Raw genomic sequence first — 15,504 nt, forward strand, 5'->3', positions numbered from 1 at the left:
CATGCCTGGGTTGCAGGCCATGGCCCCCAGCAACCGCATATTGATGTTTCTCTCTCTCCATTTCTCCCTCCCTTCCCTCTCTAAAAAATAAATAAATAAAATCTTTAAAAAAAAAGAAAAAAGAAATTACCATTCCTTTAAAAAATAATAATTTTGTTAGATTGTGTTGTGACAGCTGTCATATCAGCATGCATTTAAAAAAAACTTACCAAAATTGGTTAATTTTTGTGTAACCATTTTAATATTGAAGATGGAAGAAAATATGCAACATTTTCAGCATATCAGGCTTTATTATTTCAAGAAAGGTAAAAACACAACTGAAACAAGCACAAAAAATTGTGCAGTATATGGAGAAGGTGCTATGACTGATTGAACATGTCAAAAGTGGTTTGCAAAGTTCCATGCTGGAAATTTTATGCTGGACTGTGCTCCACAGTCAAGTAGATCAGTTATAGTTGTTTGTTCTCAATTAATGTCTTGATTTGATCACTATCAGTGTTTACCCACATGGGAGATAGCTGGCATACTCAATATCCAAATCAATAAAGTTATTGGTGAAAATGGAAAATGTGGCCTTTATTTTACTAAATGGACTTTTTGGCCAACCCAATATTTACATTTTTGTAGTTCAACATTTTCTTCTGTCATTAACTCATAAAGTTGGCTTTTAAAAAAACTTTGAGCTACCAGAAATTGAGGTGCCTCAATTATTTTATACTCTGAGTTGCCCAATTGAAGATTAAACAGTGCCATAGCATTTTCTGGAAATGAAATTTGAGCTAGAGATCTGAGAATGTGTACTGGTCTAATATAACTAGAGCTTGTTTGTTTTTTGTTTTTAATTGTATAAGTAATACGTGGATATTTTTCTTTTTGTAAAAAATTATTATAGCATTATAGATAATCCTAATTAATTCTGACCATGGGCCCGCTGCCCTTCCAGTCCCTTTCCCAGAAGTAATAACTTATCAATATGGGGCATTTATTTCCATATTAGGCATCTCATATGCCAGAACTTTAGTGCAAAAGATCGATAAGGGGTTAATTAAAAACTTGAGACTTAGGAATCATTTTACAAAAGAAAAGGAAATTGTAAAATTGACGCTTTAAAAGTGTAATACGTTAAGGTATAGTGTCTTCTCTTAAAAATTGAGAAAAAGACAAAAGTAAAACTTTATGTAAGAATATACGCATATTTACATTTCCAATAAAGATCCTATTAACATTAAAATTAAAACATATTTTACTTCTTAATGTGTATTTTTGAGTTATTTTAGTCTTCAGAGGAATGTAGGCTTAAACTATTTAAGATCTACAATCTTAGTAGGCTTTGGCGACCTTTTTTCTTTCCCCTGGGTTCAAAACAATATTTGATCAGAGAATTTTACTAGAATGTTACTAGAATATTGGAGTTGTGACTTCCAGTCATGACTATCAATAACTAGCTGTATGATCTCAAACAAGTTACTGTACCTTCTTAGGCCTAGTTCATCTACAAAATAAGGCTGAATTTAAGATAGCTCTGAGGTGTAATTTCTTCTGGCACGTAGCTCTTAAGTCAAACCTACTGTTTAAAATTTGCCTGAAACTATACTTTAGTGACTATTTGCATGGTACTGCTTCAGTTATCTACTGCTATGTACTAAACCACTCCAGTACTTAGTGGCTTAGTACAGCAACCATACATTTGTTTGTTTATGATAATATAGGTTGTCTGTTTGGGCAGAGCCAAACTGAATGGTTCTTCTGCTCGTCTCACCTGGGGTCACTAATGAGCAGTTATCTGGGAATGACTGGGCTGAACCATCTGGCTCATATGTCTTATGGTTAGTGCTGGCTATTATCTAGGTCTTCCTCTCCACATGGTGTCAGGATTCCAAGAGGGTAACCACTACTGCACAGGTGCTTATTAAGCCTCTACTTGTATCACATTTGCTGATGTCCCTTTGGCAAAAACAAGTGACATGGCCAAACCCAGAGTCTGTGCTGGAGGGAACTACACAGTGGCATACACCAAAGAGACCATTAATATACCAGTCTACCCCAGAGACCAATTGTATCCACCTAAACCCCATATACTGAGGCATCGAAATATTGCCATTGACTGAATCGCTGTTGTTGATTATCTGCCAGAATTTGTACAGTCCTATTTCTGGTCCAATTTCATCTTGTATATGCAGTCATACTTGTCACTACTCTTATCTATCTGCTCTTTCAGCCATTTCTTGTGGTGTCCCAACTAGGAATGGGACTATCAAGATTTTGCCAGTTGGTGATCTGTATCAGGATGAAATTTCTAATAATATGCTGTGTCTAAAAATGGAGCCCAAACATAACACAGTATTTACAGACAGAAAGAAAACGCTAGGTAGAAGTGGTGCTGGAAAGCTAAAAATACATTTTTTTACAGACCAACAAAGATGGGGTTTTTTGCCCACAATTCCTTCATTTCTTTTTGTGTTTCCTTCCCTTGTATTGAGGCATGTAATATGAAAAATAGAGACATCAATTGAAGAAAATACAAGGAACATTGTACACAGGACAATGATGCCTTAGTCCCCTTCAAAGTATGCACCTTGGGACCTCACACAGTTCTCCCAATTGCCATCAGCTGCCCCATTGTATTTTCCTGACTCTCATGGATAGTCTGAAATCTCTTCCTTTTTATAGGTGATTTTAGGTTTAGGAAATGCCAGAAGTCACAGGACACCAAATCTAGGCTGTAGGGGGGCTGAGTCACCTAGGTGATTAGATGTTTCACCAAAAGACTCTGCACGGAGAAGTGAGGCATGAGTTGGTGTGTTGTTGTGATGAAGCTGCCAATCACCAGTTGCCCACAGCTGTGGCCTTTTGAATCATTCGAATAGTTTCTGCAGAAGAATGTTTAAATTTAACATAAAATTGGATACAGATTCATTGCTTTATTTGCTCAGTCATTTTGAAAGCAACAGCCACACAGTACACATGCTCACTCAACAGCATCTATCACCTCCACTGACTAGTACAGTGAAGTCATGTATGTGCATTTCAATCTATTCTCCTTGGCTGCCAGGTTACATGGAGGTCCTGCAAACTGTTATCATCATGTTAACAATGGCTGGACTTTTCCCAGACAGACCTTGTATGTTTGGTCTAAGCTTTTTCTGTCTATGAGTTTGTTAGGACGGTGAGGAAATGAAATTATCACCTATAAATGATTTGTTGGGTAGTTTGTTCTGGGTGATTTTTTTTTTTTGAGGTTGGTGATTTCATGACTAGTAAAATAATGAATTAACTTTGTTTAAAGCAGTAAACAGTAAGCTAAAACAATCTTTGGGACCACTAGAAGCACAGAACAGGTTTTTAACATCATTAGAGCTAAAAGTTGTTTCTAATACAGAGGGGGTAAATGAGGTAGTGTTTAAATAAATAGCCCAAGATCACATAGCTAACTAGTAACAGAATTGACACTAGGCTACTGAATGAATGTCTGTGTTGGAAGGAACATGGACAAGGGTGCCTTGGTTTTGAAATCTGGCTTAGCACTGGTTAGTGGGCAGGTTTCTAAATATTGTTAAGCTTTCCTCATCTGTAAGATGGTGATTATACTCTCTATACCCAAGATTTTTACAAAGATTTAACAGAAAATATGTAAGAATGTCTACTATCTGGTGCATGTTCAGTAAGTGCTGGCTTTTTTTTTTTTCAGTTCAGCACTCTTACCACTGTATTAGGCTGCCTGCCTTTCACAACCAATACCTGCCATCTAACTAGGGGTACTCAAAATAACAAGTAAGAATGATGAGAGGTTTTTTGGCATTGTGTGGTTGTATTTCAGAAACTTGTCCTTCTCATATCTGTCCCTCTCCTTTCCCTCTTCTATATCCCCTTGCCCTTTAACCTCCCACCTCTCTCTCTCATTCATTCTCTTTCTTTTCATCCCTCCCCCCTTCCTTTCCTCTTTGTTTGATTCCCTAGGACTGATGAACATGTTGCAGGTATCCTAGTAACCTAATTACTTCAAATATTTTCTTTATTTTCCTCTGTCATTCCTATGTAACAGTTTCTCTGACTTCTTGGGATCACTCATGTACTCTTCCCTGCTTCTTCCAGCTGACTAATCTCATGCAACTAAACCTTTACATTTCAGAAACTAACATCTTAAAAAGGACTTCGATAAGAATAAGGGCTAGCAGTAAAATTGCAAGTTTTTCTCAATTTATGAATGGCTTATTTATGCAGCTGGTCAGAGAAGGGTTTCTCTCTCAGAAGAGAAGAACCATTCAACTCTTTCATGACAATGAGTACCATGGATTCATAAGATATGAAGTAAGAAGAAGAGGGCACATCCTTCTGGGATTTTGTTTTCTAACCTGTAAACTTAAAAGAGGATTCTCTTTTGGAAAGGCAACTGTAACAAAAGATGTATTTCCAGGGATGTGGAGTTGTGAGTCATAAATAGAACAGATAGATTCCTACTGTAGTTTTTCCAAGCATTATTGGTTAAATAAACTTTGGTTAGGGGAGTCTGGAAATCAAATCCCATTTAAAAAAACAGTGCCACTGTGATTATTTGTTGAATGAGTAAGTGAATCAAACCAGTAAATTTCTAAATAAACTTTAAAAATGCTATTTTTAAGTCAGGTGCTTGCTTTAGTGATGTTTGTATATATTTTATGTACACACAAAGGTACATCTACACACATGTTCATAAATTATGTATGAAACCAAAAGTCCTGGAAATTGTAGAATAGGAATCTTAACCAGGGCTTACCAGTGAGTTTCTGGATGATGGGTAAACCCTCTTAAAATTATATACTAGATAATATCTATGCAGTTCTTCTGGGGAGAGGACATAAAAGATTCATAGATAGTATTAAGATTTTTAAAGAAGAAGATAAGTGGTTCTCAAAATATAAGAACTTCAGCTATAGGAGGCATAGGTCTGTGTCTGTGTGTATGTGCATACATATGTATGAAGCTGCTGTACATTGCCTTATCGTTTATATCTCTTGTGAAGTCAATAGTAAGTGGAACCACTTTATAGAATTGTGATAATTTGAGTTACTTGTGATGAACAATATTGAATCCTTTGTCATATTTCTGAATCCTAAGCCATTCTTTCAATTAGTATTATATTGATTTGCCAGGAATTTGATAAAATCTATAGGTAAACATCAAGAGATTTGTATGATATTGTTCTTAACCTAAACTCCTTTAGCAACACAAAGAATATTTGGGTGTTCCAGTTAATGCTTGAATTCTGTACTTGCTCATAATCTGTATATTCAGTAATGGAAGAATTTCTCTTTTCTTTTCATTATTTTGTATCTTAAATTCAATGTCCCCCAAAGGCTGAAATATATTATTTTCCTAATGTCATTTCCTATTATATCTGAATGAATTATAAATGCTATATATTTACATGAAGATTTTGACCTTCACATTAGATGTCATCCAATATATTTATAAGAAATTTTGAAAGATTCATGCTTGTCATGAGGCCTAATTTCTTAATTTAACAATTTTACAGATGTTAATAAATATAGCTGATAAATTTTCAGTAGTTCTCTTTTGGGTTATTTCAGTAGTTCTCTTTTGGGCTGCCACTCTAATGAAAATAAAAGTAGCTGTATATTAATACTTTCCTTAAAACCATATACATATATAGGTAGTCTTTATAGTTTGAGTTTCAGTCATGACTGGAAAGACAAGCTTATCAAAAATTTTAGTATGGCCCTGGCTGGCGTGTGGCTCAGTGGACTGAGTGCTAGCCCGTGAACTGAAAGGTTGCCAGTTCAATTCCTGGTCAGAGCACATGCCTGAGTTGTGGGCCAGGTCCCCAGTTTGGAGGTGTGTGAGAGGCAACCAGTTAATGTTTCTCTTGCACATTGATGTTTCTCTCCCTTTCTTTTGCTTTCCCTTCTCCTCTCTCTAAAAATAAAATCTTTAAAAAAAAATTTTAATATGGCCCTGACCAGTGTGAGTCAGTTGGTTGGGCATCATCTTGTGAAGTGATGTGTCATAGGTTTGATTCCCTGTCAGGGCATGTGCCTAGGTTGCAAGTTTGGTCCCCGGGTCAGGGTGCATGTGAGAAGCAACTGATGGATGTTTCTCTCCCTCTCCTCTCTCTAAAAATAAATAAATAGCCCTGGCTGGTGTAACTCAGTGGATTGAATACCAGACTGCAAACCAAAGGGTGACCAATTCAATTCCCAATCAGGACACATGCCTGGGTTGCGGGCTAAGTCCCCAGTAGCGGGTGCATGAGAGGCAATCACACAGTGATGTTTCTCTCACTCTCTTTCTCCCTCCCTTCCCCTCTCTCTAAAAATAAATAAATAAAATCTTTTTTAAAAATTTAATTTGTTTAAACACTTTAAGTAATAGCTTTATTGAGGTGTAACTCACATACCATAAAACTCACCCTTTTAAAGTGTACCATACAAGGCCCCCACCAGGTAGCTCAGTTGGTTAGAGCATCATCCTGATTCACTAAGATTGCAGGTTCAATCCCTGGTTAGAGCACATATAAGAATCAACCAAATGAATGCATATATAAGTAGAATAACAAATTGATGCTTCTCTCTCTCTCACACACTCAAATTAATAAATAAAAATTTAAAAATAAATAAAGTGTACCATACAGTGGTTTTTAGTATTTTCTCAGAGTTGTGTAACCATCACCATAATCTAATTCCAGAATAAAATTTCAAAGATAGTCCTTTGTCTGTTTTCTTGTCCTGCTTTTCCTTTTCACTTGATACACAAAAACTGACATACTGTTTTCTAAAAGTTTTCAAATGTTGAACTAAAAAACCAGGATAGGTCATAAGTGAAAGATACCCTTTAAGTATAATTAGGGCACTTAAAATGAAAATTCTTATTTGGTAGGAGAAAGGAAACTTTTTGACTGTTAGTGTATATCCTTTGTTGAAGTTTTTGTGTAGAATCTTCAAATAAATTGTCAGTCATATGCAAAACTATGTCTACTTCTTAAAACTTGAATTGAGGAAGGAAATACTTTGCACCAACATGGCAAATACTTCATTATAATAAGAACATTTTTGTTTCTTCCTCTTCATACTACTTTATTCATTGTATTATATCTTTCTCAGAGGTAGAAGTTCTTTCAGGAGCTGCCTTGATTTTGTGTGTGTATGTGCACTGAAGCAGCATAAGTAGTGTTTGCAATATTTTGATAAAAGCAAACTTTGAATAAAATTATTACTTTAATCGCCCATAATTTTCAAGTCAATTTTCAATATTGTTAGTGATGTATAATGTTTTTATTTTTCTCTTAACTGGGGCTTATAAACTCTTACTAAATGCAGATATAAAACAGTTTATTCATAACATTAAAGAATTGGAAGGATTACTTTGCACTATATTGTATAAATACATTGATAGTACTTTTTAGACTGATTGTACTTGGGGTAAAAACTGAATCTGAATTAACTACTAAAAAATGCAGTTGCACTGAATTTTTGTCAAACCCCCTGCTATAAAATCACATAGAGGAGGGCCTGGCAAGGGACAAGGGGAAAAAAAGCACATTTTCTTCTTTAGAATATAGAAAAATACTTTGTAAAAGTGAATTTTTAATGTCAACAGGTATGTTGTTTTAAAATGTTTCCTACAAAGTATTATAATATAATAGCACTAAGGATTATATGAAATGTTTCCTCATATTCTTGTACTTATTTCCTACAGGAAAAGTAGCCATCAAAAAAGAAGACTTGTGTAACCACAGTGGTAAAGAAACTTGGTTTTCACTACAGCCTGTTGACTCCAATTCAGAGGTTCAGGTAAATATTAAGACTTGTGATATAAGTGATGTAGGAGATTGTCACACGGAAAATGAGTGAAAATGGATTATACTAGTTCATATACTTAGAACTTATTATACCTTATTTTAAATTCTGGCACCATATATTTTAGAATTTTGGTTAATTAGTAGCTAGAAGGAAATGTCGTGCCACATGAATTCAAGAATAACATACTTGCTTGTATGTGTATGGGGAAGTTATATTGGGAGGTTTTTTTCCCTTTGTTCTTTTGTATCAGTCACAGGAGCAAATTATTAAAGTTTATTTAGATGGGGGGAGTTTTATTTATTTTTTAAAGATTTTATTTATTTATTTTTAGAGAGAAGGGGAGGGAGGGAGAGAGAGGGAGCAAAACATTGATGTGAGAGAGAAACCTTTATTGGTTGCCCATTTATTGTGTGCCCTCTTGCATGGGACTAGAGACACATGCCCTGATTGGTATTGAACTGGTGACCCTTTGGTTTGTGGACTAATATCCAACCAACTGAGCCACAATGGTTAGGGCTAGATGGGGAAAAAGTTTTAAAGGAAAAATGTGTATAATTAACTCTTTGGGGAGAATTTCTAGATGTCTGTGACTTCAACTGTTCTGACCAGGATGCTTTTACTTTCCTTTCTAGTAAAGTAGACCTAGGAAAATGCTGTTCATTCAAACCCATGCCTGAGCTCACCAATACAGCACCTTTATTCTCATACCCACCCTTCATATTATTCACCTTTCCTTTATTTCAAAGGGGATCATTACTCTTTTTAAAGCTTTTCTTTCCTCTTGCCAAAATAAGAGGTCTTACAAATTCTATGAATGAGTAAAGACAGATATTTAGCAATGTGTCATACTTTCTGTTTGTTTCTGGAAAACCTGAGTTTTTCTTAGAAATTGTTATTTCTATCTAAAAAGAATCCTTTTTTTAATAACCCTATTTATTTATAAAATATGATAAGGATTGTGAAACCATGTCCCGAAGGCATAATTGCAAGCAGAATTCTTCCTCTCTAAGAGAAGCTATAATTTGCTACTGTGACTCAAGTTTAAGAGAAGAAAAAAGTGCTGCGCACACACCCACAGATATTTGCAAATAAAGTGCCTGTGTGTCTATTTCCTTATAACTTCTCAAGCATTCTTTGATTAAATTCTCTAAAAATTAAGTACTGGTATACTAAAACCTCTTCTTAAGTACAAAATATAATTTCAAATTTTCCTGTTTTAGCTATTGTACCCCATTTTAAGGTTCTTTTCCTTCCATTTGACAATTACTGTTATTCAGATCCCAATTATACACAGTATGGTAAATGATCCAGGTAACAGGCAATGTGATGAAGTAGAAAGGGCTTTAAACTAGAAGTTAGAAAATTTAGGTTCTAATTTTCATATGTGGTTACTTTACTGACTGAATTTTATTTTTATAGAAATAAAAGTTGCTGTGTTGATTCACATGATGTGAAATTTAAGTGAAATAGATACCTTTAAGAGTATTTTGAAAGCTGTTAAATGCTATCCAAATGTAAAATACCTATTTACTCCCAGTTGATCAGGTGGCCATTTCCCTAATACACTTTTATGAAAAGGCAGATACAAAAGTTTTAAATTCAAGTTTTAACAAAAAGCAAGGTAAGAACAGGCTTTAAGAATATGGTCTAAAATGAAATTTGAAGGTTATTTTAAGATGCAGTTAATAAAATTCATTCTTATGACCAATGTAAATTTTCTAAAGGATTTAAGGGCCTTAGTTCTCAAAAATAGAAATGCCTTTATAATAATACTCTTTATATAATTCATAAACTACTATTAACTAACAGGATTTTATTTGATAGTATACATCAAACTCATTTCTGGAAGATGAAAAGTCTGGAAACAGCATTTAACAGATATAATGTCAACATTTGCTCTTGAGTTATTTTCATAAACATGAGTATAACCTTTATAGCTCTTTTTTCTTAAATTATACTTGCTCAGTATTTAAAAGACTTACTGAGTATTGAAAATGAAATTTAGGAGGTAGGAAGAACGCATAACACTTTTCAGGTTCATATAAATACCATTGGGTATATTCTTATTTGGCCCCAAAACTGATCTAGGAATAGTAAATTAACTTTGTGAATCTAGAAACATAGAAAAGCAGTCTGTGATTCATACAAATCTTACTTTTTAATAAATCATTCACTTGCATAACATTTATAAAATTTTACAAAAATATCATGGATATGCAAGTTATTGATGGGGCCATAGGAAAAAGCTGTAAGATTGAGTTCAGGAATTCCATCTAATAATTACTATTAGTAATTATAACAGTCTATACCAAAGCATAGTACTAAGTACTTAATATACATGATCTCATGTAATCATCAAATTTGTGTTACAAGGTATAGGTAGCATTATCTCTATTTTACAGGTATGGAAAATAGTTTCATAGAGGTTAAATGATGTCTCCAAAGTCACAGCACTAATTAAGTGAAGGAACCATGATTACAGTAGAGATCTGGTGTGATTCTAAAACTCTTAACCACAGTGCTTTACTGCCTTTCATTATTCTATACTATTGGCCATAAAAAGACCTCAACAGAGATTATTAGGAGTTATCTCTTAGAGAACATCTGAGTATAAGGAACAGAGCCTACTGAAATAAACTCAAAGGAAAAGGAAGAGGCATTCAAAGGTTCCTAGGAAACTTCTTGGAGTATAATTACAGGAACTTCAATTTGACCAGTTAGGAGTTAGAAAGTTGTCAGCCATTTACAGAGGAGCTGCATCTTAAGTGGAGGTCAGGTTCTTAAAATAATAAACTAGATACAGGTTACATAGTCAAAATTGCTTTTGGAAGACTTTAATTTCTTCTCATAAAGTACAATAAAATGTTGGGTACTTGGTTTGTTTCTGGTTGACCACTATATAAAACAGCTAGCTTGAATTTGAGGCCAGGATGAAATTAAAATATATACTGTATCCTCAAACTTCCATTCATTGAACAAGATACTGCAAGAGGCACATGGGAACTGAGATCCACTGATTCATTTCTCCCTACTTTTATGCTCACTGTTTCAATAGTATTTTTTCTTTCTCTTTCATTTTGTAATGTGAATAATTAATGTTTTCTATCTTTCATTAACTACTCACTTGGCAAAATGAAAGAGAAAGGAAAAATACTATATGATGAGATTCCATTGTACTCTTTTTGTATGTCTGATGAGACATCTCTCCCTGTGCTTTCTACGTTGTCTGATCTCTTAATGGCTTGAAAAAAAAAAAAAAGGCCACATCAGCCTTTGAGTCTACGTGACCATATAGCCAAATAGCAGCCTCATTCTCTAAGATCTCATTTCTCTGCCACAATTTAGAGAAAGAATTTGGCCAAATATGGATCACATGTCCACTGCAGTATGATTTGATATGACTGGGGGTAAAGTCACTGCAGAAAAGTCTATTTTGGACTTTGGGTAGGCATGTTTCCTATGAAAGGGATTTGGGTAGAAAAGTGATCAGTATCTCTACTTCAGAGGGAAAAGATGTTTGATTTCCTAGCAGTACCACTAGCAGGCACTTGTACCCAAAATAGTTGCTATCCTATAGTTGTTCAAGGGTCTTCATCTGTGAAATGAAAACTTCAGTATAAAGGATTCCCTTCAATTTCAGTAACATGAGAAAACATAATTTAGCCCTGAAATGAAAAGATCCCAATAGCAGTAAGATGGGTTGTTGAAAATTTCAGAGCTTTCACCTCTTATCTGGACTTGTTTCTCAGATGCTTTATTACTGCTTTTAATAATGTTAATTATTTTTAATTTTCTCTTCAAACATTTAAGATATTATTAATATTTCATAAGTACACTTTCTAACACTTTGGCAGTTTTTCTGTATTGAACTATTCTCTTCTCAACCCACTCTAAGCTACCTTCAGACCCCACAGTTGGTCAGAGAGAGAGAGAGCACAAACCGCTCTCACTGATGTTATACCTATGACATTGTGTCACTAAGTCTAGTGGACATTTTTCAGTCCTTCTCTTACACGACTTTCCAGCAGCTTTTGATATTGTTGAGCACTCTCTTCTTTTTCAAGTAATCTCATCTCTAGTTTCTGGTCATCATCCTACTTCACTTGGTGTTGGTGCCTCTTCCTTTAAATTCGCTTTGGCTGTGGTGATCTGTATCTATGTCATTAGCTATTTTGTCCTGGAACACATAAGAAACTAAGTATTTTTCCTTTATTTATTTCTTAGGTGCTATGATAAAGAACATGTCTTTACGTAAGACTGATGAAACTTCTCATGTGGAGAAGTTGGTGCTCCCATTAATGAAGGGTGTTTGTCTCACACAACTTGTACAAGCAGTAATTCCATATATACTGTCAATCACATCCTTTTGATGTAATTAGTTAATAAGTCCTTACCACTAAGCTCATCTTGAATTTTTGTATCATGCCATAAGTTATTGTTTTATAATATTTCTTTTGAAATATGGCCTTTGTCCTCTCTCTTTAAACGAGCATTAAAAAAGAAATGCATTGATTATAGCTAATAATATAAGTTGGTTTTTTTACATGCCATTAAGACATATTGAATATCGCAGGTTGATTTTTTTAAAAATTCATTTGTAAATTTGTTAACATGAAATAATAAAGGAATGAGACTTCTAGACCCTAATAAATACTTCTCTAAGAAGAAAAAATAAATCTATCCATACATAAATAAGAGACAGTAATATCTTTAGTTTTCTTATCTGACAGGTAGTTGCGTCCAAAATGATTTATAGATTTAATTACTATATATGAAGACATGTGTCAAATCTAGAAGTTTGGATATTTTCCCTTCTTATAAAAAATGCTTTTTACCAGTTGAAATATACAGAGTTCTCTTCTGTGGAATATTGTTAAAATTTAGTGTTTTGTGAGAAAAACTAAAAAAAATGTTTAGACTCGAGGATTTAAATGCATGCATTTGTGTGCATTGTATTGTGCTCACATGCCTATATTCATCTGAGCTTTCCAAACTCTATGCAGAAATTCACATATCTTCTTTCTAGGGTACCAAGAGTAATATAATTTAAAATTAAAATCCCAGATTTTTCTGTGTGACATTTTTATAAAAGTAATTGAAATAAAGTTGGTATATAAAATATTAAACCTTCAGATAGTACCAGGATAATTTCCTAAATGTGCTAATACAAATTGGTGTGGCGCTGTTGCATATACCAACCTAACATAATTAATGCTATTGAATACATATAGAATCATCTTTTAAGAATTTGGTTTTAATTAAAAGTAGGGAGTATAGTTATTACCAGATATTTGATCTTCCAGTGTTTATCTTGTACTTTCATACTTTACTATGCTGTGCCTATGAGTGGTTTTCTTTATATTTATCCTATTTGAGTGTTCCTGGGGGCTCTTGAACCTTTGCCTTATATCATTGCTCAGTTTTGGAAAATTCCAGGCAATTATCTCTTTATCTGTTTTTTTCCTTCCCTATTCTTCTCTCTCCTGAGACTATAATTACATGAATAATATACCCATTTTGCTATACCCCTTATTCTCTCTTTCTCTCCTTCATTTGTGGATATTTTCTACTGACTAATCTATCTCCCATTTACCCATCCTTTTTTTTTTAGCTGTGGATAATCTTCTGTTGAATATATCCTCATTTTGGTTATTTATTGCTTAATTCTAAATTTTTCATTTGATACATCTTATAGTGTCCATTTAATTGCTAGGTTTTTCATTTTGTTTTTTATCTTAAAAATATTTTTAAATGGCTTTTTAACCTCTGTCAGTTAACTCCGACATCTACATCTCCTGTAAGTCTACTACTTTTTGCCAGTTTTTTTGTTTCTGGTGTTATCTTCTGGCATGCTTAGTAATTTTTGATGGAGTGCTAGACACTGAAATATGAAATATTTTAGAGATAATTTGAAGCCCTGGATTTTTTTTTTTTCTTTCTCCAGAGATTTACTTTTGCTTTTGGCATGGGCATAGATTAGAGGCAGTTTACCTTATTCCAGTTAGGGATTCTCAACTGATTTCAGGCTAGGTTTTAGTCTTTGTAAGGGCTCATTTTTGTTGTTCATTCTTACAACTCAGGCATAGTCTTTTAGAGGTTCCAACGGAAAGCCTGGGTGTTCACTATCTTGGTGGACCCTGGACTGTAATTTTTATCTGCTCAGCACCATGAGACTCTGGAAAACTTTAAGTTTAGCATCTCCAGCCACGGCTGAAATTAGGAAATCCCATTCAACAAGCTTCTTTGGATGCCCCACCAGCAGCTCCTGTTTTTACATCTCATTGGCCAGAATTGTATCATATGGCTATCATTATCCACTATCCCTGGCTTCAAAGGGTATGTTTTGCTGAACTCATAACTGCCCTTTCAAAAAACAAACAACAAAAAAACTTGTTTTGCTACAATCCAAATACACAAAATGATAACAGATGTAAGTAAAACTGAACTTTTGTGTGAATGTATTAAAGAATACCAAATACATTTTCTACAGTGTTTACAGATTTAGGTTTCTAACCCTGGAAAGTAGCTTCAAGTAATTTAATAAACTTTTTGCTCTTGTTTCTTTGATAAAAAGTAACACACATTGGTAGTAGAAACTTAAAAAATCTAAATGAACATTTAAAAAATACAAACATTTAAAAAAATCTGAAATCCTACCAACAAAAGGTAATTTCTCTCAATGTTTAAGTAGATTGACTTGTAGTAATTTTATGTAGTGATATATGTAGAGTATATTTCATTTTTATAAATTAAACTTACATACCCTATTTTGCAACTTGTTTTTTTTACTAAGTATTATGTACGTATTTCCATGTTAAAGTATACAATGAAGTAGTGTTTTACAGTTTAGAAATTATACTTTCCTTAATTTAACTCATGCTTAATTTTAGTATTACACACTAATAGTATGTGTCTTGTCTTCTGTTCTGTACCCCCTCTTTTCTTGACCAGGTTAATATACAATCACGTTATTGTTGACTAATGCCAAAGGAATGTCATGTTAACAGCCAGTGGGAGTAATGAATAAGTCCTTTAGACTCTGACTCAATGATAATGATTCCTGGTGGAATCCTATTAAATATCTCTTTATTTCTAGGCTTTACTTGATACAGTGCTATGAATTGTGAATGAAATTATACTTTTTCTCTATTCTAACAGTTTTTATTGTCTTAGAAATAGAGATTCTGTACATTTCTCAAGAGACCGTTGGTAGTGCCTTATTAATGTACAGTTTCTACCATAAAATGCACACATGTAAAATAGTAAAACTGTTTTGAGATGCAAATGTTGGTAGTTGACTAGGTTCACTAAGTGACACATACATGCCCGTGTGACAACAAACATTAAAAATTCTACTTGGGTAATATTACATATTACTACAGATCATGGACCTCTTCAAAGTCACTTGTGGATAGCAGGGGTTGTGGATAGTAAATACAGGAGTAACAAAAGATGTATTTTATAAATTATATATGATGTTATAAATATTTGTGCCTAGATTTTTAATGTAAGATTTGTTTAATTCTAAATTCATCTAACTACTAATTTTACTACCACTGGTGCCTTTCTTTGGAGCTTAGCTTTCTTATGCAGACTTTTGGGTTAAAACCCATCAATATTTATTGCTTATCACTTACTATCTATCTAACTTTGAGCTTTGCGTGTAGTAGACCTCAGATTCACTCTTGTGTAACAGATTCCCTTAAAA

General features: G+C 33.8%; 1 protein-coding gene and 1 long non-coding RNA gene across 4 annotated transcripts in view; one reads left to right on the plus strand and one right to left on the minus strand.

Annotated features, from left to right (window-relative positions):
- LOC123814397 overlaps nucleotides 1-15,504 on the minus strand; it is a 102,977-nt gene that overhangs the window by 83,336 nt on the left and 4,137 nt on the right. The gene's annotated exons all lie outside the window — the stretch shown is intronic.
- RASA2 (RAS p21 protein activator 2) overlaps nucleotides 1-15,504 on the plus strand; it is a 123,297-nt gene that overhangs the window by 33,528 nt on the left and 74,265 nt on the right. Inside the window, exon 4 of the mRNA XM_045832142.1 lies at nucleotides 7,693-7,787. Within this exon, the coding sequence (XP_045688098.1) occupies nucleotides 7,693-7,787 (95 nt within the window). The remainder of the gene's footprint in view (nucleotides 1-7,692; nucleotides 7,788-15,504) is intronic.

The sequence above is a fragment of the Phyllostomus hastatus genome, unplaced genomic scaffold, assembly GCF_019186645.2.
Source record: "Phyllostomus hastatus isolate PE091 unplaced genomic scaffold, TTU_PhHast_1.1 phas_contig_16, whole genome shotgun sequence".
In the NCBI taxonomy this organism is placed as follows: domain Eukaryota; kingdom Metazoa; phylum Chordata; class Mammalia; order Chiroptera; family Phyllostomidae; genus Phyllostomus; species Phyllostomus hastatus.